At 55.2% G+C, this 23,041-nt stretch overlaps 1 protein-coding gene across 1 annotated transcript in view; it reads right to left on the reverse strand.

The window, feature by feature from the left end:
* NOVA2 (NOVA alternative splicing regulator 2) overlaps window positions 1–21,548 on the reverse strand; it is a 36,733-nt gene extending 15,185 nt beyond the window's left edge. Inside the window, exons 1-2 of the mRNA XM_004607809.2 lie at window positions 21,343–21,548; window positions 4,187–4,330 (exon numbers count right to left, since the gene is read on the reverse strand). Of these exons, the coding sequence (XP_004607866.2) occupies window positions 4,187–4,330; window positions 21,343–21,427 (229 nt within the window). The 5' untranslated portion in view covers window positions 21,428–21,548. The remainder of the gene's footprint in view (window positions 1–4,186; window positions 4,331–21,342) is intronic.
* Window positions 21,549–23,041: the final 1,493 nt, after the last annotated feature.

Here is a 23,041-nt window from a genome sequence, read left to right on the forward strand (position 1 = left end):
GACTAAGTGTCTGGTGCCCTGGGACTCTCTGCAGAGCCTGCTGTGCTATGGCCCTGAGCCTTCGCTTGCCTCTCAGTGGGTAAGCTGGTGTCAGCATGGCACTGGGTCACCTGTGCCGCTGACAGAGCCCCCCATCTCCTCTAGGCTGCCGTTCCTCACTCTTACTCCCCCCACCCCAGAACAATGGCTCAGTCTGAGCCAAGAGTGAGTCAGCGAGTTGCTGCCTGCGTCTGGGTGTAAATAGGAAGGGGTGTGGGTCAGGGTGGGAACTAGGGGGGCCGGGTGAAGGGAGAGGAAGGCTCAAAGGAGAGCCTGGGACAGCCAGGCCGGCCACCTCTGGAGGCTCCCTCCAGTGCAGGCATACAGAGCTCTTAACCGGGGGCCATACACACAGGTTTTGGGGAGGGGTTCCAGGGAATTGGGAAAAATGTCCCGTACAACGGCTGGTGTTTACATAACACCCAGCGCCAGGTCCCAGCCTCTGGTTGCGCTGCATCAATGAGGTGAGCAGAGCTGTTATTTCTGCCTCCTGGCTGAGGACACTGAGGCACGGAGTTGTGGGGGCTCCGCCCACGTTCATTCAGCTGGTGCTGAGAGATCCAGGTTTCTTTCTGCTCCGGGGGCTGTGTGCAGAATGTGTGTGCACATGTGCAGATGTTGGAAATGTGTACATGTATGCTTTTGCAGGTGTGTAGGAAATGCACCTGCACGTATACTGTGTTCCTCGGTGATGCATTTGTGTGGATGTGTGCGTGTGTATTATCCATATGTACGTGTATCTGAGCATGAATCATGTGTGAATGCATGTATGTGGGTGTATCGTGTGTAAATGTGCGGCATTACCAAGTGTGTGTATTGTATGTGAATGTGTGTGAATGTGTGTGTTGGGTGTGTAGGTTGAGTGTGTGTGTAGCTCTGTTGATACATGTGCTTGTGAGTTTATGTGTGAATGTCTATGTTAAGTGTGAGTGTGACTCTGTGTGTATGTGTGTGTGTGAGCCCAGGGCTTGCAGAGGGCACGCCCATGTCATCATTCCCAAGTCTCTGCTCTCTATGCATAAGCTGCACTGAACAAACGATCCCCCCAGTCTTTGAACATGCTATTTCCCCTTCCAGGGGCCCCTCGTGGCCTTTGTTTATTGTTGCAGAGGTCACCACATCCGGCTGTGCTGGGTGGGAAGCATGTGGGCTGGGGATCAAACCCGGGGCACTACACGAGCTCGGGATATGTAAGACCACTGAGCCACATCCCCTGCACAACTCCTCAAGCACTTTTTCTTTGTTTTTTGGGTCATACCTAGTGATGTTTGGAGGTTACTCCTGGTTTTTCACTCAGGGATCACTCCTAGCAGTGCTCGGGAGACCATATGGGGTGCTAGGAATTGAACCTGGGTCAGCTGTGTGCAAAGTGAGAACCCCTCCCTGCTATACGATCGCTCTGGTTCCCTTGGGGTCTTTAAAAACTATAAATTTCGGGGGCCCAAGCAATAGTATAGTACAGCAAGCAGGACATTCGCTTTGCACGTGGCCGACCTGGTTTCAATCCCTGGCACTTCATATGATGCCCCCAAAACCCACCCAGGAAGGATCCTGGGCGCAGAACCGGAAATAAGCCCTGGGCACAGTCTGGTGTGGCCCCTAGAAAGCCTCAAAATAAATGAATGAATGAAATATGGGTTTAGAGTCCTCCCAAATGGTGCTGGGGGGCCACTCTTGGGAGACTCAGCCAACCAAGCCAGGCAGCTCCAGGCTCAGTCCCTGGAAGCAATGCTACTGGTGCCCGGTGGTGCCTGGGGCCATACTTGGCCATGCCAGGGATCAAACTTATGGCCTTACACCCCCTCAGCTATCACCGCAGCCCTGCTTATGCTTCTGACCTAGCTTACTCTTATTATCCTAGGCACCTTCTCCTTCCTGACCTCCCCAGATGGGATTGGGGGCGTCCCTGCCCCAGAGCTGACCCCACTGGGCTGCAGATCACTGACATTTGGTCCATCTCCCCAGGAGGCTTCAGACATCTGAGAATGTCATGAGGGCTGGGGTGATAGTACAGCGCGTTAGGCATTTGCCTTGCATGAGGCCAACCCTGGTTTGATCCCCGACATCCCATATGGTCCCCTGAGCACCTCCAGGAGTGATTCCTGAGTGTGGAGCCAGGAGGAACCCCTGAGCATCACTGGTGTGACCCAAAGAGCAAAAAAATAAAAATAGACCAAGGTGTCTTGGTCACTGAAGGACGGGAAGGGTGAAAGGATGCCAGTCAGGGGCAGAGGGAAATACTCTCTTTGGCCCAAGCAGTCACATCTCCAGGTTCCTGTGGGTCCCAGGAAATTGGGGACAGCACTAAGATGCTGGGGGGCTCTGAGATAGTCTGCAGGATCTTCAGTGGAAGCAGGGGGCCTCTCATTGTGGGTGTAAACAGAGTCAGGCCCAGGAGAGCTAAAGACTGTCCCATCCTCAGCAGGGTTCTCAGCTGCCTCACCTTGGGGTGTGACTCTGGTCTGGGAGGGGATGTCACTGTCCATGTCACACACCGTGACTTAGGGGTGAGGGACCAAGTGTCTTTTTTTTTTTTTTTTTTTTGCTTTTTGGGTCACACCTGGCGATGCACAGGGGTTACTCCTGGCTCTGCACTCAGGAATTACCCCTGGCGGTGCTCAGGGGACCATATGGGATGCTGGGATTCGAACCCGGGTTGGCCGCGTGCAAGGCAAACGCCCTACCCGCTGTGCTATCACTCCAGCCCCAGGGACCAAGTGTCTTTGAAGGAATGCTCCAAGCAGAGGGCTCACAAGTATTGCAGGGGCAAAAGGGGTGGGCTGGGGGCAACTGAGCCAGGAAGAGAAAGGGTGTGTATGTATGTGTGTGTGTGTGTGTGTGTGTGTGTGTGTGTGTGTGTGCGCGCGCGTGCCTTGTTCCCTAGATCTTTGTTTTTTCCATAAAACCTCTTGCCAAAGCTGCTTAGTGAGATGGGAGGGGAGTAGGGGGACAGAGAGAATAAAAATGAGTGTCCTGAGCCAGGCTACAGCATTGGGGCTTGGCCTAGAATAATCCAAAAGGATTAAGGATGAGCTCAAACCAGCTCCAGGGGCATCCCAGGGATTCCTGGTGCCCAAGCTCAGGCAGGGGTCTCCAGAGGGGGGCGGGGAGGAGACAGAGACAGACCCCAAGGACCAATGACCCAAAGTGTGTGTGTGTGTGTGTGTGTGTGTGTACTTAATAGCTGGAGAACCGGCATGATAAAAGAGCCAGGTTTGGGCGGGGGATGGTTCTCCATGAGGGAACCAAGACTTTGGAGAAAGATGAAATAACAAAGGGAGAGACGGAGGAGCAACAGCAGACAGAAATGAGGGTGTCCTTGAACAGACTAACCCCAGGAGGGCTGCTGCCATGTCCTGGTCAAAAAGACAGTGAGAGGGTCAGAGAGAGAAAACAGTTCGCCTTGTACATGGTCGACGCAGGTTTGATCCCCAGCACCTCATATACAGTCCCCCAGTCTCACCAGGAGTGATCCCTAAGTGCAGAGCCGGAAGTAACTCCTGAGCACCGCTGGATGTGACCCCAACACCCCCCCCAAAAGAAATAAAAAGGATGAGAGAAAAGAGAAAGAGAGAGGAGAGGATGACTGAGGAAAAGATGGGAAAATGAGAGAACGGGGAGTGGGATGAGAGAGAGAGAGAAGAGGAGGAAAGAGAAGCACAGGAGCAGAGACATGGGGGGAGCAGAGAGTGTGTTTGTGGAGAGAAGGAGGGAAGGATTTAGCAGGACTCAGAGAAAGATGCAGGGTGAAGCCTTGTTCCCCCCCACCAGGTGGACGACAGACAGACGCAAAGGGGAAAGAGCAGGAAGGGAGGGTGTCACGATGCGGATGGCTGCCTCCCTCCAACCCCAAGGGACACCCTGACACCTGCCTCCTGCCTCTCCTTCCCCTCCCCCGCCCCACAGAGGCAGGTGTGTGGGAAGGGGCACATCTGCCAGAGCATCATGCAAATGAGCTCATGAATATGCAGCAGCCCATTGTCTGGCCCTACCTCCACCCCACCCATCTGCTCCAGGCTTGGGCCCTGGGGCTGAGGGCAGTGCTGTCCACTTTGGGGAGGGAAGCCCCCCCTCCTCACAACCCACTGGTAAGCACTGGCCTTGGGGCCGCCCTGCCTGCTCACTGAGGACCCAGGCTGGGACTCACCTGGATAAAAGTCTTTGGACTTGGAGAGTTTGATGGTGGCTCCGGTCTCCTTCTGCAGCTGTACAATGGTCTGGCCGCCCTTGCCGATGATGGAGCCCGCCGCGTAGCTGGGGATCAGCACCTTCAGGAAGTATTCTCCTTCCTCTGCGGGGCACACCAACCGGAGAGATCGGTCAGCCCTGAGGGTTCTCTCTCTTCGGATGCGCCCCACCAGCCAGGGAGCCACAGGCATGGAGTGGACCAAGGACCCCACTGGGGCCATGGGAACACAGTGGAGCATGAGGAGAAGGGTAAGGAAAAGAAACCAAACTCTGAAGGACCCGAGCAATAGTACAGCAGGGAGACTGTTTGCTTTGCATGTGGCCAACCTGGGTCTGATCCCCGGCACCTTATAGGCCCCCAACTCCAGCACTTCCAGAAGTGATCCCTGAATGCAGAGCCAGAGTAACTCCTGAACATAGCCAGGTGTGGCCCCAAAACAAAATGAAACACAAGAAAGGAAAGAAAGAAGGAAGGAAGGAAGGAAGGAAGGAAGGAAGGAAGGAAGGAAGGAAGGAAGGAAGGAAGGAAGGAAGGAAGGAAGGAAGGAGACCAGAGTGATGATACAGTGGGAAGGGCGCTTGCCTTGCACACTGCTGACTCAAGTTTGATCCCCCGTATCCCACATGGCCCTGAGCACTACCAGGAGTAATTCCTGAGTGCAGAGCCAGGAATAACCCCTGAGCATCACCAGGTATGGCCCAAAATGCCAGAGAGAGTGAGAACAAATGTTGTTCATCCTTCTCTCCTCCTAGCCACAAACCCCAGCTCCAGGATACATGCTTGGCAACGCTTCCTCCAAACAGTCACCGAAAAGACAGACCTCACGCCTGCCCCAGGAGGGCAGACAAGGGTGACAGTGATTCCGCCAAGAGCGGGTTCAGCTACCTGCTTCTAATGGAGCCTAGCTGTATGTTTTATGTCCTAGCATGAAAAGCACAAAAAACCCCACAAAGGATGTGGGGTGACAGAAGTGGCTGTGGAGGGAAATTGAGCGACAGGGCCAGACGTCCAGAAGGATGCAGGGGACAGCATCGCTGCTGAGCCAACACTTCTGCTAGTTCTGACTCAGCTTAGCACTTCCCAAAGAAGAGTGCTCGTCATTTTAACACGGACCATATAAGGGAAGTACTGTAAAAAAAAAGAAGACGGGCTGGAGCGATAGTACCTAGCAAGGAGGGCCTTACATGTGGCTGACTTGGGTTTGATCCCTGGACCCTCATATGGTCTCCTGAGCCTGCCAGGAATGATCCTTGAACAGAGAGCCAGGAGTGAGCCCTGAGCATGACCAGGTGTGGCCCAAAAACTAAAAAGAAAAGAAAAGAAGACAGAGAGGAGGAAGGAGAGAAAGGAAAGGAAAAGAAAGGAAGGAAAAGGAAGGAAGGAAAAGGAAGAAAGGAAGGAAGGAAGAAAGACAGAGAAAGAAAGAAAGAAAGAAAGAAAGAAAGAAAGAAAGAAAGAAAGAAAGAAAGAAAGAAAGAAAGAAAGAAAGAAAGAGAAAGAAAGAGGGGCTGGAGTGATAGCACAGCTGGTAGGGTGTTTGCCTTGCACGCGGCCGACCCGGGTTCGATTCCCAGCATCCCATATGGTCCCCTGAGCACGGCCAGGGGTAATTCCTGAGTGCAAAGCCAGGAGTGACCCCTGAGTAATCACTGGGTGTGACCCAAAAAAAGCAAAAAAAAAAAAAGAAAGAAAGAAAGAAAGAAAGAAAGAAAGAAAGAAAGAAAGAAAGAAAGAAAGAAAGAAAGAAAGAAAGAAAGAAAGAATGCAAGAGGGCTGGAGAGATAGTACAGCAGGTAAGGCGCTTGCCTTGCACACAGTGGACCGTGGTTGAGTCCCAGCACTGCACAGGGGCCCCCAAGCTCCTGGTGGTGATTCCCTGAGCACAGCTGGTTGTGGTCCGCAACCCCTCCCAATAGGAAACAGAATAGAGGAGGGAAACATTCTGAGGCCAGGCAGGTGGCTCAACCTGGCAAGCACATGCTTTGGAGGTGTGAGGTCCTGGGCTTGAGCTCCTGCATGCACATTCAGGCCCCAGAATCACTAGCATCCTTTACCCCATCACCCCTATAGAAATTCTATAAATGAGGAAACAAAGGTGAAGAAGCTGCTCAAGATCATACAGCCAGTAGGAGATAGGTCTGAGATAGCCCATCCTGGTCCATGCTCTGAATGCCTATTAACACCTGTGCCCAACTGCGGAGGGCGAAGGGAGCCAGTGCAAACGCCCTGGGGTAGAGTGAGCTCTGGTGGTTGGAAGGTGATGAAGAGGTTGAGTGAGAGAGAAGGGGAGAGGGAAGGACCACACAAGGTAGGCTTGTGGCCCACCCCACCCCCAAGCACCTTTCTCCTCGATCTCAGGCTCTTATGCTAAGTCTGGGGGCAGTACAGGAGGTGCAGAGCAGAGGAAAGTGACTGGTGTGGGTCCCATCCCTCTGACGGACCCAAGGGAGTGGACTTTGAGAAGCAAGGGGTGCAAGCAAGAGCTAGGGGTGCAGAGCAGGGGCTGCCACATCCAGGCCAGAGGTGATGATGCTCAGGGGAAGCAGCTACGGGTGAGGGGAAGAAGTGAGGGCTGTGCTCGGGCGTGGTGCTGAGGTTCTCAGGGTGCAGCGGGTGGTGGTGGAAGGCGTCAGGATGGAACTCAGGCTCCCGCATATGCAGTCACACGCTCTCCCCCAACCTCCAGGGTTAGCTGGGAGTTGGGGTGGGGGGAAATGAGCTCCACTTTTTCACTTTGGGGCCACACCCAGCTTGCTCTTGGCTCTGCACTCAGGAATTACTCCCCACTGCACTACCACGCCAGTCCCAGGGCCTCCACTTTGACCAAGAGGACCTGAAGGCACAGAGGGCCACCGTGCAAGGCCACTGACCGCTTGGCCATCCCAGGGCTCCAGAACCGGCAGCAATTCTGCTCCTCCTTGGCCCTTCTTTGTTAACTGCCTCTGCGCTGGCAGTCAAGGACCGTCTGGCTCAAGGACAGTGCAGGACGCAATGCAGCCCTGGGTTGGTATTTTAGCCTTGAGATCACAACTGACACTGATTTTTTTTGGGGGGGCTTGGGGTCATACCTGGTGATGCTCATGGGTCACTCCTGGCTCGGCACTCAGGAATTACTCCTGGAGGGGCTCAGGGGGCCATATGGGATGCTGGAATTGAACCTGGTCAGTTGTATGCAAGGCAAACACCCTCCCTGCTGACTATTGCTCTGACCCTGATCTTCTTTTCTTCCTTTTTTGTTTTTGGGCCACACTCAGCAGTGCTCAGGGCGACTCATGGCTACACTTATAGGACCATGCATTACCAGGGATAGAACCAAGACTCTGGGCTATGCCAAAGGACGATCCCCGGCCATTTGATCATCTGCCTGGACCCTATTTATTTCTCCTCTTGAGGGTACCTGGGCATCCCTCCAGCCAATGCTCACTTCCTGCAGTGCTCAGGGGACTGTGCGGTGCCAGGGACCAAACCTAGGGCTCCCACATGCAAATTCTGTGCTTGAACTCTTTTTCTGCTTGTTTTTGGGCCACACCCAGCAATTCTCAGGGTTTTTCTTTCTCTGACTCAGGGATCACTCCTGGTGGGCTTGGGGGAAACATATGAAGTGCTGGGGATCAAACCCAGGTTGGCCACATGCAAGCAATCGCCCTTCCTGTTGTGCCTGCCCTACTTGGTGGACCATGTTTCTGCCTTAACCTAATCCTCTAACACAGTTGGTCCTAAATCCTTCCAGAATAGATATTCTAGTGCCTGGACTGGAGCGACAGCACAGCGGGTGGGGCGTTTGCCTTGCACAAGGCCGACCTGGTTCAATTCCTCTGTCCCTCTCGGAGAGCCCGGCAAGCTACCGAGAGTATCCCGCCCACATGGCAGAGCCTGGTAAGCTACCCGTGGCATATTCGATATGCTAAACACAGTCACAATGGAGACATTACTGGTGCCCGCTTGAAAAAATCGATGAACAACAGGACGACAGTGCTACAGTGCTCTCTTTAGAAGAACCTTTACATTCAATTTGGTTCCACCCACCTACCCAGTGAGTCTTCGTCTTCCTGGAGGAGCTCTAGACACAATTTCCTCTTATTCTCCAGAACCCCACCCCCGACACACACACACACCCTCAGGGCCTTTGCACATTCTCCTATTCCTGAACTTCTCTCCCAAAACATCCCTCATGTTTCCTAGGCCCTCCTTAAATAAAGTTTTCCTCAAGCATCTGAAGGAGATTGTCCCCATTTTATCATTTTATACCTTTGAACAATGTAGCAGAGAGAGCCACGTGGGTCGGAGTCCCTTGGCAGTGCCCACTACAGGGAGGTAAAGGAGGGAAGTGAGGCCACTCTGCTCCCAAAAGTGAAGCCTCAGGCTGGTTCAAGGCACAGTAAGGCGGGCACTTGCCTTGCACGTGGCTCACCCAGGTTTGATCTCCAGCACCCCACAGGGTCCCCTGAGCCCCACCAGGATTGATTGATGAGTGCAGAGCCAGGAGTGAGGCCCTGAACACTGCCAGGTGTGGCCCAAAAACAAAAAACGAAAGGTGAGGCTCTCTGACCACTGTGTGGTTTTACAACTTTTTCTTTTTGTGTGTTTGTGTTGTGTATGCATGTGTGTGTGTGCACTCGGGGGTGTTCACATGCTCCTGATCAGTGTTTAAGGGGCCTGGGGAATATGTCCGGTGACACTCCATCAGGCTGTGCTGACTGTGTAGGTTGGCCTTTCAGTGTCTGAACTGGTGACACATTGTTGCTTACGCTGCGGGATGCCAGGGCTACGGCAAGTGGTACTTGGGGGGGGGGATAGTATGTGATGCTAAGAATCAAACTCAGGGGGCTTTGTGACATCTCCCCAGCCTATATGTTGGAGTTTCATGTGAGACATTAAAAATTGTTGTCCATGGGCCAGAGTGATAGTACAGTGGGGAGGGCATTTGCTTGCATACAGCTAACCCAGGCTCGATCCTTGGCACCCCATATGATCCCCCAAGCCCTCCAGATTAATCCCTGACTACAGGGCCCCGAGCACCACTGGAACCCTAAGCACAGTTCGGTGTGATCCAAAACAAGAACGAAAAATTGTTTTTCTCTGAATAGTTTTATTTTGGAGGCCACACTCAGCGGTGCTCAGGGATCACTCCTGAAGGATCACTCCACTCAGGGGAGGACAGAGGGTGCCAGGGATAGAGCCCAGGTCAGCCGCATGTGCTGTACTATCATTCCAGTTCCTAAATATATATACATGTATATATATATATTTGTGTGTGTATATATATACACACATATGTGTATTTTACATATTATATATATATTTATTTATTTAATGAGTGGGCTGGAGCAATAGCACAGTGGGTAGGGCGTTTGCCTTGCATGTAGCCGACCTGGGTTTGGTTCCTCTGCTCCTCTCGGAGAGCCCAGCAAGCTACCGAGAGTATCTCGTCCCCACAGCAGAGCCTGGCAAGCTACCTGTGCCGTATTCGATATGCCAAAAACAGTAACAAGAAGTCTCACAATGGAAACGTTACTGGTGCCCGCTCAAGCAAATCAATGAGCAATGGGATGACAGTGACAGTGATGATATTTAATGAGTCAAAGAAGTAGAATAGGAGATACGTTGCTTGCCTTGCATGTGGCCAACCTTAGACTAAAACCCCAGCACCGAATTGATCCCCTGAATATTGCCAGGAGTGACTCCTGAGCACAGAACGGGGGAATAGTCACTGAGCATAGTCAGGTGTGGCCCCAAATCAAAACAAAAGTTTTATCTGCTTAGAAGAAAAAGTTGAGTCTAGAGGGAGAGTGTAGCCTTGTACATGGGCAAACCTACTATGATTCCACGGCACTGCACGGGATTCCCCGCCAGCAGTGAGCCCTGAGTACCACCGAGTGTGGCCCAAACCCCCCAAAAAAGTCGAGGAGCCAGAGAGATAGCTCAAAAGACTGGTGGACAGAATCTGCATGTGGGAGCCCTGGGTCCGATCCCTAATGCCACACAGTTCTCTGGGCATCAAGCCCAGCGTAGCCCCCAAACAAACAATCCCCCAACACCCTCCATTACTGCAACATACAGAATGGATCAGGGAGCAACTGACTGGGTGGGGGTGGGGGGTGTTCTGCCCATCTCCACCTGATCTCTTAAGATGAAAGGTTCTAGATTTCCTGAGGTGTTAAATGGAGGGTTTAGGGGGAGGGGGAGGATATGGCTGGGAGGCATGGGGGGTGCAGAATTAAGGGGTTGCTCTGAGCTTCCCTCAATCCTCTTAGACTTTCCTCATCCACCCATTAAGCCCATTAAGATCATTACATCCAGGGCACATTCCTATCACTCATTCTCACTGCTCCCGCTCCTAGCTCACTTTCCTTCCTGCTCACAGAGGTACCCCTTGCCCGGCCCTGCCCCAAAACCTGTTACTGAAATGGAGGCTCAGTTTTCTACCACTTGAACGTTCAATAAGATGAGCAGGGAGGGACCAGAGAGATAGTCCAGCGGGGAGGGTGCTTGCCTTGCATGCAGCTGACCCAGGTCCGATCCCCGGCATTCCATCTGGTCCCCCGAGCCGGCCAGGAGTGATCCCTGAATGCAGAGCCAAGAGTAAGTCCTGAGCACAACTGGGTGGGCCCCCAAACAAACAAAAATATGGGGAAGGAGATGGCATGGGGACACTCTCCTTCCCCTCACAACTTTACCCCAGTATCTTTTTTTCTAGGGGGAAACCCACACCTGGCAGTGCTCAGGGGTTACTCCCGGCTGTTACATCAGTAATTACTCCTGGCAGTGCTCAGACGACCAGATGGGGTGCCAGGGATTGAATCTAGGTCAGCCACATGCAAGGCAGACGTCCTCCCAGCTTGCTGCACTGTAGCTCCACGCTCCATACCCCCACCCCTGCTATCTCTTTAAAAAAAATTTTTTTAGATTTTGGGTCACACCCAGTGGTGCTCAGGGGTCACTCCTGGCCAGGTTCGAGGGAACATATGCAGTGTCAAACACCTTCTTTGCTGCTATACCATCTCGTCACTGCCCACCTCCTGGTCCTTTTTGAATACAAGAAACATTTATTTCCTCTGAAGAAGACTAGGGGTGCCCCCATCCAATTTCTGGCTTTCTTGGGCTCCCCCCAGTACTGTCTGAGGGTTTCTACAGGACAAGGCAGTACCAGCCTGAGACCGAGTGAGTCTTCTGTCATGGCAGGCTGGGTGGCCCTGAGCAAGTCATGGAACCTTTCTGGATCTCTCCACTTGCCCACCTGCAAAATGGGGACAAGCTAACACACCTTCTCAGGGTTACTGATGATTCAGTCAACTATGAACTGTCAAGTACTTTGCATGGGCCAGGGAAATGGCTCTTGAATTTTGGGTGGGCAGGGATCATACCTGATGGTGCTCAGAACCATGCAATGCCAGGGATCAAACCTGGGGCTTTGTACTCTCCACCCTCTAAGCCACCTCCCTGGCCCCAGTTTCAACCCTTATCCTCATGCAACAATGCCTGTGTATACAGCTGCATTTGAAAACCTCAGATTTAGGGCGTAGAAACATTTGACAAATGTCTGATGCCCTCATCCTCACTCTCACAACTATTACTGTTATTTGGGTTTGGGTGGGCCACAGCCAGAAGTGCTTGGGGGACCTTGTAATGCCAATGATAGAGTCCTGGGCCACCCGAACGCAAACCCTGTGCTCAAGCCATTGAATCATGCACACAAGATTCTGTTGTGGGTTTTTCTTTTCTTTTCTTTTCTTTTCTTTTCTTTTCTTTTCTTTTCTTTTCTTTTCAGAGCGGGAGGCGGGTAACCTGGTGGTGCTCAGAGCTTACTGCTAGCTCTGCATTCAGGGATCACTCCTGGTGGGGCTCAGGGTACTATATGGGGTACCAGGGATTGAATGAGGGTCTGTCACGTGCAGGGCAAGTGCCATCTCTGCTGTAACTATCTCTCCGGCCTGATACAAGTAAGATTTTCACCATCGGTGTCTGGCACTGAAGGTTCTGTGGGGAGAAGTGAATCTCTGGGGTTTGGGATTCTATTGGGAAACCTCCTTTCATTATCCTCACCCTGGGAGCTGACCAAGCTGGATATATGTATATATTTTTTTGGTGTCTATGTGGGGAGGGTGCTTTGGGGACACACCCAACTGTTCTCAGGCGTTACTCCTGGCTCTGCACTCAGGGATCATTCCCAGCAGTTTGGAGGGACTCTTATGGGAGGCTGGGGATAGAATCCAGGTCGGCAGCGTGAAAGGTAAGCGCCCTACCCACTGCTCTATCACTCCAGCCCCTGCCCAGGCTTGCTTTCCCCTGTTTCTTAAGGTCGGTGGGCTCTCTCTCACAGAGATGAATCCTCCTCCACCTCCCGCTTGGGTATACCTCAAACTCCCTGCTCCCCACCTCCCCCCCACTGTTTTTGTTTTGTTTTGTTTGGCTCCAGTTCGATCCACCCAGTGGCACACTGAAACATTTCATCTTTCCTCATGGCTCTATGGAAATAGAAATATTCCACTGTGTAACATAAGCACAACGGGTAGGGCGTTTGCCTTGCACGCAGCCGACCCAGGTTCGATTCCTCCGTCCCTCTCAGAGAGCCCGGCAAGCTACCAAGAGTATCCCGCCCGCACGGCAGAGCCTGGTAAGCTCCCCGTGGCGTAGTCGATCTGCCAAAAATAGTAACAAGAAGTCTCACAATGGAGATGTTACTGGTGCCCACTCGAACAAATTGATGAACAACGGGGATGACAGTGCTACAGTGACAGTGCTAACATAAACCACAGCTTCTTGACCCATTCATGCGTCCTTGGATATCTGGTTTTGGTTGTTTGTCTGTCTATAGGCCACCTAGCCGGTGCTAGGACATTACTCCTAGAGGTACTCGGGGGACCCTGTGGAATCCCAGGATGTAACCTGGGGGTGCTGCATGCAAGGCGGGTGCCCTCCCCACTGTACTCTCTCCCACCCCGGTCCCATGTCTCCTTCGTGTGCACTCCCTTCTCCTCTCCCTCCTTCCTCTCTCCCTTCTGCAAAACCTCCTGAACAACCCCCACCAAGTGCTACACCTAGTTTCAGGGATCTGGGGATGTGGCAGGAAAAAAGACAGATTAAATCAAGCGTTTAACCCACTCACTTTGAACACGTAAAAACATCTGTTTCAAGAGGGCGTTTCGAAGCCATCAGAGAGGTGAGGGGAGGGCCCTCCAGTGGTGTAGCACATGCCAGGCACGTGTGTGAGGCCCTGGGCTCCCCCCACCCTCACCCTCTAGCACTACATCACGTGCGTCCCCCCCCAGTGAAACCCCTGAAAGTCTAGGAATGTTCTCAAACCTCACCGCAGCAGGCCTGGGGGTGATCCGGTTAAAGGCATCGCCAGGAGCACAGAGCAGGGAAATAGCCCCAAAATACTGCTCGGTCTGGCACCCAAAACTAAGAAAAACAATTGTGAATAATTGGAGTTTGAGGGGCTGGAGCGATAGTACAGGGGCAAGGGCATTTGCCTCGCACACGGCTGATCCAGGTTCAATCCCCGCCATGCCATCAGGTCCCCCAGGATCAAACCTGCCAGGAGTGATCCCTGAGCACTATCAGGTGTGGCTCCTCTCCAAAGGAAGAACCTGTCTGAGACTAGAAAGATAGTCCAGGGGGTAAGGTGCGTGCTAGCACGGGGGCAACTCGGGTTTGATCCCCAGCACCACAGTGCTCCTTGGGCCTCGCCAGGAGTGACTCAAGTAGCCCCTGAGCACCACGGGGTGTGGCTCTCAACCCAATGCAAAAATGAAACCAAAACTCTGTCCTTGGACTGTAGTTGAGGGGTGTGTGTGTGTGTGTGTGTGTGTGTGTGTGTGTGTGTGTGTGTGTGTGTGTGGGTATGTGTCTGTGGCATGTGCTCTGCAGGAACCACTGAGTTTGAACCCCAGCCCCACAAGGACCCCCGCCCCAAGAGCTGCTAGGTGTAAGCTGGAGAGCCCCTGAGTACTGCAGGGACTGAACAGCTCCAAACGCTCTAACCCGAGCACTGAAGTGCTCAGCCCGGTGGGCCGAGGATCACACGGGGAATGGCCCCAGGGTCCCCTGAGCACTGCTGAGGAGGACCCCTTTTGCAACAAGCCTGGCTGTGAACTCCTAAAGCACTCCCTGGGTGTTCGGGGGGCCCTGTCCCCAGCTCTTCAGGCTGGTCCGGAGGAGAGCAATGGGGTCTCCGCCCACAGTAGCCCAGAACTTGGGGTTTCTGTCATGTTGCTGTGGCTGCCAAGGTGTCCTAGACTCTCTAGACTCTCCTGTCTGACGAGCCAGAGCAATAGTTCAGCAGGGAGGGTCTGCCTTGCACGAGGCTGACCTGGGCTCAATCCCCAGCATCCCACAGGGTCCCTGGGAGAACCGCCAGGAGTGACTCCTGAGAGCAGAGCCAGCAGTAACCCCTGAGCACTGCCAAGTGTGACCCCCAAGTCTAACAAGAAGTAAAATAAAAATCTTCTCTCTGTCCTCCCGGTTGGGGGCACTTCCTTCCACGTGCACCCCCTGCCCCCCACCCCTCCTCAGGCCTTGAGTTCTCAGGCCTCAACCGAAGCTCACACACGTCAGCGGAACCCCCAGACTCAGACTGGCATTCCAACCCAGACCAAGGCTCGCCTCCCGCCTAAGCCAGAACTTACCGGCAATCATCCCTGCTCCTCCCCCTGCCCTCAAACCCCTTAGAGTCCTGGAAGTCCCTGTGATCCATGAAGGGCCACCCCAAAGTGAAGATACCAACTCCAGCTCCCACGCACAGGTGACCTTGTCCCCTCTGCTTCTGGTTGCCCCCAGCCCCTCAGGAATGAATGCTTCTGGGGACCTGGGGATCTGGGGTGGCTTGGAGCGCTGGAGAGCAGGCTCTGCATGCTGGACTGTGATCTCCCACATCCTGCAGTTCCCTGAACCCCACCAGGAACAATCCAAAAACCACCTAACTGAAAATAGCCCCTGAGCACCACTGGGTGTGGTTCCCCAAACCCAGTAAAAACCAACAAACAAAAGGGGCCAGGGAGACGGCTCAGAGGGCTGAGCTCATGCTTTGCATGCAATGTCCCCAGAACACAGCCTGATAGTGACAGCCCCCCCACCAGCACTGCCGGGTGGGGCCCCAAAACTAAATCAAAACCAAACTAAACAAAAACACGATTCTACCTCACTGTCAGATTTGGGGCGTTGCTTTTGATTCAGAATGGCCCCTGGAATCTCTGTGGTATCTGCTTTTTTTTTTTTTTTTTGCTTTTTGGGTCACACCTGGCGATGTACAGGGGTCACTCCTGGCTCCGCACTCAGGAACTGCCCCTGGAGGTGCTCAGGGGACCATATGGGATGCTGGGAATCGAACCCTGGTCGGCCACGTGCAAGGCAAACGCCCTATCCGCTGTGCTATCGCTCCATAGAACGGCCCCTGGAAAGTAGTTCCCATCCCACAGAGGTCATTAACCCGTAGTCCAGAGCCAGTGGGGTAGAGGTGTTTCCAAGTGACAGTCTATCTGGGGGAACCAGAGTTGGGGTGCAATGTGCAGACAGCCTGCTCTCGTGCAGGGGGGGCGGCGGACTCGTGGTCTGTGTTCTGGAGGGGTGGGGGACAAGAGGGGTCTGCGGGCTGTGCTCAGTTACCAGGGTCTCAGAGAGCCAAGAGGAGGCGGTGTGGGCGTGGCAGGGGCGTGGCGGGGGCGTGGCCCGCCGGGCCAGTGAAGTCAGCGCGTGAGGTCTCACCCAGCTGGGTGTGAGAAATGCTATACAACCTCAGCTGGTGCAGGGACACCATGGTGGAGGTGTGACCCTGCCCTGAAGTTGTGACACTGTCTCCGGGTGAGAGGAAGGCCTCTGGGGAAGGAAGGGTCACTGGCGGCCGAGACAACTCTGCCATCCTCAGCAGCCCGGGGAAGAATAGTGACAACGTGGCCCGAGGGATAGCACTAGGGTTAAGGCGCTGACCGTGCACTGGGCCGCCCCGAGTCCAGTCCCAGCACTGCGTATAATCCCCTGAGCACCACAGCGAGGGGTCCCTGAGCAGAGAACCAGGAATAAGCTTTGAACACCACTGGATGTGGTGTCCCCTGCCTTAACTAACAGTAATAAGAACCACAACCATTGTTCCTCCAGGACCATCCCGAGCCCGGCTGGGAGCCGTGCACTTCACAGACACAAACCCACAGAGTCCACACAGAGCCCCCAGGGAGCTAGCTCTTAGGGGCCCCATTTGCAAAGGAGGGGGATGGGGCTCAGAGCAGTGAAATTATTTGCCAGAGTTTCCCTCCTATTAACCAGAAAGGAGACGGTTTCTCTAGGGCCATCACACCTGTGGTACTGGTTTTCCTCAAGAGAACAGGACAGGGCCGGACAGTGATAGCATAGTGGATAGGGTGTTTGCCTTCCACACTGGAGACCCGGGTTCAATCCTCAGCATCCCGTATGGTCCCCCGAACAATGCCAGGGAGTAATTCCTGAGAGCAGAGCCAGGAGGAATCTCTGGGCATCACCAGGTGTTACCCCAAAAGTCGAAAAAATGAAAATAGAGTGAGGGACACTAAGGTTCCAAGAGCTAGGACGGCAGGTAGGGCGCTTGCCTCACATGTCACTGACCTTGGTTCGATTCCCGGCACCGCATATAGTTCTCTGAGCACCAATGAGAGTGAGCCCTGAGTACTGCCTCATGTGCCTGCAAGTACCATAAAGGGCACTGGGACCAGGACCTGGTGGGACCTGGAGGTTGTGTTATGCTTGGGGGTGGATGTTTGTGAGTTGCTATTCCTGGGTATACAGGGGTAACGGGGGGGAGGGGCACAAGAGAAGTATGGGGAGTCGGGGTAATGAAGCCACCGAAGCCATGTGGTGTTGGGGGGCGCCAGGGGGGTGTCGGGGGGACTGACACAGAGATAATACAAGGGGTAAGGCACATGCCTTGTATGCGGCCAACCTGGTTTGATCCCTGCTACCAAGTACTGAGTACTGTGTTGACTATGAAACGCTCAGTGGTTCTCCTGGTTCCCTGAGCACTGCTTAGGAGTCCCTGCACACGCACCCCCCTCAAAGAGTTCTCACCAGGTACAGGATGAGAGCTGGAAGCTGGAGCTCATGACTTATTCATGTAAGAACTGAAATTCAATCCCTGGCACCTCAAGGTAGCCCCCGCCCCTAAGCACCGCCAGGGGTTAGCTTGGTCATCCCACAGACAGCAGGATCTGAGCAGCACTGCAGACCAGGCTGGAGCACCAAGCATTCAGGGATGCAGAGCCGGGCAAGTATCACCAGAAAGGGTGCCCAGGCCCCCTGAGCCCTGCTTAGGAGACCCCCACCCATTAAAAGAATTCCCAGGGCTGGGGTGTTACAGCGGGTAAGATGCTTGCCTTGCACACAGACCTTGATTCGGTCCCTGGCATTCCATATGGTTCTCCTGAGCACTGCCAGGATAATTTCTGAGTGCAGAGCTAGGCGTAACTCCAGAGCATTGCTGAGTATGGACCCCCAAACATAGAATAAATATTGCTTTTTTAAAAAAGAGAGTTCTCAGGGCTGGAGTGAAAGTACAGTGGGGAGGGCGTTTGCCTTGCAGCCAGCCAACCCAGGTTCAATCCTCGGCATCCCATAGGGTACCCATAGGGTAGCCAGGGCACTTCCGGGAGAGATCCCCAAGCACAGAGCCAGGAGTAGCTCTGTACTTCTGGGTATGGTAAACAAAAAGCCAAGGAAGGAAGAAAGAAAGGAAAGAAAGAAAGAAAGAAAGAAAGAAAGAAAGAAAGAAAGAAAGAAAGAAAGAAAGAAAGAAAGAAAGAAAGAAAGAAAGAAAGAAAGAGAGAGAAAGAGAAAAGAGAGAGAGAAAGAAAGAGAAAGAAAGAGAGAAAGAAAGAAAGAAAGAAAGAAAGAAAGAAAGAAAGAAAGAAAGAAAGAAAGAAAGAAAGAAAGAAAGAAAGAAAGAAAAAGAGAGAAAGAGGAAAGAAAAGAGTTCTCTGTACTCTGGGGGGACATTTCTGTCCCATCAGACTGGGTCACTGACTGCTCCCAGTTATTCCCAATTGGGTTTTCCAATCAACTCTTAAGCCAAGCCATCTTGGGCACAGCACGCTCTTCCATCCCCAAGGCACGCCCAGTGGCCTCCTCCATGGCCCTCCTGTGGCCTCAACTCCGTGGCCTTCTCCGTGGTACTCCCCACGGCCTTTGCCTGCCTGTCACGGTGCCCTGAAGATCCTAGCACTCCCTCCTGCATCAGCAGCTGCAAGAGTTTCATCCACATGACCTACCTCGACACCCTGAGCAAGACCCTCACCCCTGAGGGCCCCATTTTAACCACCAGGAAGTAAAGCTCTCTGGAGTGTTCCCTAGACCATGGACCCCGTTCCTTGGGGTGGAAGCCATCACTTAGCTGTGTTTTGTCGGTTGACTGACTGGGGGCCAGTTCCTGAACCTCTCTGGGCCTCGCTTTTACATGGGGAAGATGAGCCACAGGATGGGGTCCTTAGGGCTTAAAGATACGCCCCTGCCCTGCATTCTCCATAATCCAGCTGGGCACTGGGCCACGCTGTCAATGTCAACCACAGTAAGAACTGATCATTCTTGGGGCCAGAGTGAGAGTACAGCAGGTAGGGCATTTGCCTTGCACACAATTGACCTGGCTTCAATTCCCAGCACCCTAGATGATCTCCTGAGCAGGCGTGATACCTGACAATGCTGGTTGTGGCCCCATAAAAACAAAACAAGGGTCTGGAGCAATTGTACAATGAGTAGGGCATTTGCCTTGGACCAGGCTGATCTGGGTTCGATCTCCAGCATCCCAGAGTCCTCCGAGCACTGCCAGGAGTAATTCCTGAGTGCAGAGCCAGGAGTAACCCGGGAACATTGCTGGGTGTGACCTGAAAAGGAAAAAAACAAACAAACCCAAAACTGATCATTCTTACACGCAGGTTGCAGCGCGAGCTCACTGAAGTGCCACATGCATGCCACTGAGCGCGAGGGTGGTGGCAACTGTCCCTCGTGGTAAGAATGAGACTCAGAAAAAAGGTGGGGTGTACCCAGGCATCCTTAGTGGAAGGAGCCTGTAGTTTGGGGCTGATCATCCCAAACCCTGGTCCAGTTCTGCACCCTGAGGGTCTCTGGGAAGGAAGGGAATCCCCTGTGTATCTCCAGGCCTCAGTTTCCCCATGAATGCCCCGGGAGGGGAATGGGAGAGTCCAGAGGTGAGAGTCTGCACAGTGGGGAAGCCGAGAACCCCAGGATTCCACAGATTCTCAGCCCTCCTCCATGACCTCAGCAAGTGCTCGGCGTTTTACTGAACCCCGTCTACCTCATCGGAAGCAGCAGCCCCGATCTGCTCTCAGGAGAGCTGTATTGGGAGATTAACCCATATCTCAGCACCCGACTGGCAGGCGGTGCCAAGTACTTGGACAGGACTGTCCTTGGCAGCCTCCCCGCGGTGGAGATTCTGGGATCCTGAGCACTTCCGCCCCTTTAAGAGAAGGATGGAATCCCCCAGCGAACTGGGGCTCAGAAACCTGGGTCCCGTGGTTTCTAGGGACCTCTGGCAGGTCTGGGAATGGCAGTGGGGCAGGGTGGAGGGAGGAAATCTGCAGGGACAGACTCATGTGTGCACTGGGGGTGGGGGAGCAGGAAGAAAGGACAGGAAACTCCCTCCCACCCCTCCCCCCACTTCCCTTTCCTCCAATTTCTGCTGGATACCCTGGGAGACTGGCCAGGGGGGTCCCTATTCCTGTTCCCACCTGGTGGGGCAGGGGCACTGAGAGGGGAGGAATAGACTGGGCTTGTGTGAAGGGGAGGGGCTGGGGGGTCTCCCCCAAGCTCTGGCTCCCTGTGCAGACAGGGCGTGGAGGAGTGCCCAGGCCAGCCCATCCCTCCAGCCCATCCCTCCCCATCCGGAGGAAAGGGCCGGAGGAAGCGAAGATTTCGGCCAAGGTGAGCGCCCGCCGCCAGGAGAGAGAGGCGAGAGAGAGGCCGGCTGCTCTGGAGTCTCCCTCCTTCCAGGCAGCCAAAGGGCTGGGCTCGGAGGACCCCAACAAACCCCACAGCTCTGAGCAGCCCCTGCATGCTGCGCATCTGATTCCCAGCACACCTCCTCAACAGCCACAGTAAGGGGCCCCCTGGGCAGCCCCATCTGGACACAGATGCCCACACCTGGGGGTCACACACAGGCACCCCCTGGGTTCCTTTTTCAGGTCCCTGTCCTTTTCCCCGCGACACACCCTTGGCACCTCCCCCTATTCCCCCCATCGCACACGCCCCCCTGATGTCACCTCTGCACACCTCCGGGTGTCCCACCATAGGTCAGCCTCCCCGGAGGCATACCCACACCCTCTGCCTGTCAAAGTCCGTCGAAGCCACCGCTCAGCGACCCCCACACACCCTGGCATGCCACACACGGCCCCTTGTCAGCCAAGGGTCTGATCAACGGAGCCTCTCTCACCTGGCCTGACTCTCTCCCCATACACACACCCCCTCTTCCCTGTCACGGCCACGATCCCTAATGTCCCCGTCCCAGGACACACAGGGCCCCCCAATCCCCAGGCACCCTTTTCCACGCAGGTACGTCTCTGCCGGCACCTTCTCCCACCCAGTTCTACACACCCATCTTCTCCTCCTTTCCCCCCAACGCACTGCCCCAGGCTCGGTCCCACGCACCACGCCACAAGCCCGTGGCCCACACACGCGTCCTGCGCGCGCGCGGGGACAACCCTGGCCCAAGACAGCCCGGGGGAGCCAGGCTGGAACGCTCCGGGGCCACAGGCCTCGCTCCGCCCTCCCCTCCCCCACGGCCGGGACACGCCGGCCCGGGGAACACCCCTGGCCCAGAGGGTCACAACACACACCCTCAAGGACACAGAGACGCCCGCCCGGGGTACCCACGCCCCCCCATCCTTGGCGCCCCTCCCCAAGGACACTGACCCCCCCTTCCCCCCAGCCCCTCTCCACGCAGACAAAGCTCCCGGCCCGGCGCGTGAGGGGAAGGGCGTCCGACCCCCTCCCCGACGCCCCTCTCCGGTCCCCGCGCTGGGGAGGGGCGCCCCGTCCCCTCCCCGGGGCCCTTGCACCTGCCGTCCGCGGGGGGCAGGGCGGAGGATGGAGAAAGGCGAGGCCCCGGGCCCGCTGCCTCGCGCCCCGCCGCAGCCCTTTCTCACCTCCCGTGTTGCTGCGCTTGGTGCAGACCACCTCGGGCGGCGTTTCGAGGGGCCTCTTGCGGGAATCCGGGGCCTCGGGCTCCATGGGGGGGGCCTGGGGCGGCGGCTGCTGCGGCGGCGGCTGCTGCGGCGGCTGCGGCGGCGGCGGCGGCTGCTGGGGCGGCGGCGACGGCTGCTGGGGCGGCTGCGGTTGCGGCGGCGGCGGCGGGGGCGGCGGCGGCTGCGGGGCCGCGGAGGCCGTGAAGAGGCCGTGCACCGCGCCGGCGGCCATCATCCTCATGGTGGGGGGGCGGGGGCCGGGGAGGGGATGTGGGAGGGGGAGGGGGCGGCGGCGGGTGGGGGAGGGGGAGCCCCGGCGAGGGGAGGAGGGAGGGAGCGCGTTGGGGTGGGGTGGGGGGGCTGACAGAGGCTGGAAAGCGGATGTGAACGGTATGGGAGGGAACTGGGGGGCTCTTGGGCCGGGCCGGGGGAGAACTAAGAGGTAGGATCTCTCTCTAGATCACCGAGATCAGAGACTAGCCGCGCCACTGCGAGGGGGGCTCTGGGGGCACGAGACCCCCCCACCTTCCCCGTGCTTTGCTCTCCCCGGGCAGAGGGCCGAGCCCCCCAGACCCTGCTGGGGGCGGGGGGCCGGAGGAGCCTTGACCGGAGTCGGGGGAGGCGGAGCGGCCGCTAGTGGGGAGCCGGGGGGCGGCCAGCGCGGGTGGCTACAGCGGCGGGGCTGGCGGTGGCTGCTGGCCCGAGCATCTTCCCGGAGGCTCCCACCGCGCCTGGCCCCGCCCACCTACAGGGCCACGCCCACGCCGGACAGGGCCACGCCCTTCAGAGCCCCTATTGGCCTGACCTTGAAGCATGGACCACGCCCTTCGGGATGGCCCTGCCCCGTCCCACTCCTGGGAGAATTGGTTGGCTACCCCCCTATACTCACGCACTGCACCGTGAGGAAATGACCCGGGATTCTTTCTTTTCTTCCCTAGCCCTCATCCATCATCAACGTTTCATAAGCATTTACTATGTGCCCGAGCTGGTTCTAAGGGAAGAATTTCACCGACGTTATCACATTTAACTCCCCAGAGCAAGTTCTCGGAAGGTATTCTTAGTCGCCCCCATTTTACAGACTAGGACAGAATCTCAGCACCTTGACATCCCTTGGTGTAGACTAGAAATCCTTCACCGATCCAGAATGCTGAGAATTTTCCCTGCTAATCAGTCCCCCTTCCTTTGAAGAATCCATGAAGGTTCTTGCTAGAGCCGGGGCGGTGGGGTGGGGGGGGAGATTCAGTGAGCACCCAAGGGAAATGAAAGCATATGGTACCGAGCCTGACACACAACTGGCTCCATTTAACCAACAATGCTCAGGGACTGCCTCCTAAGTTCAGTCACCACAGCCTCCAACACCGGGTGAGCAAAACCAAAGCTTTCTGGACCCTTATAGGATATGTCTTATTCTTCTCTTCGTGTCCTTAAGAAAACACACACACACACACACACACACACAAAGGAAACGCAAGCTTGGGCTGATCAGCTGGAGGTCCCCAGATATGGAGGGTGCTCATTCAAGGACCCAGGAATGTGAACACAGGGAGAACCCAATTTCAGAGCCTGAAGTTGCTAAAAGTCGGGGGCGGTGGGTGGGGGCGGGCTTCCTAGAAATGGATCATTGCTAACCGGCGCTCTTCCTGGATCCACCCATTTTGCT

Source organism: Sorex araneus, chromosome 8 (assembly GCF_027595985.1).
Source record: "Sorex araneus isolate mSorAra2 chromosome 8, mSorAra2.pri, whole genome shotgun sequence".
Lineage (NCBI taxonomy): Eukaryota > Metazoa > Chordata > Mammalia > Eulipotyphla > Soricidae > Sorex > Sorex araneus.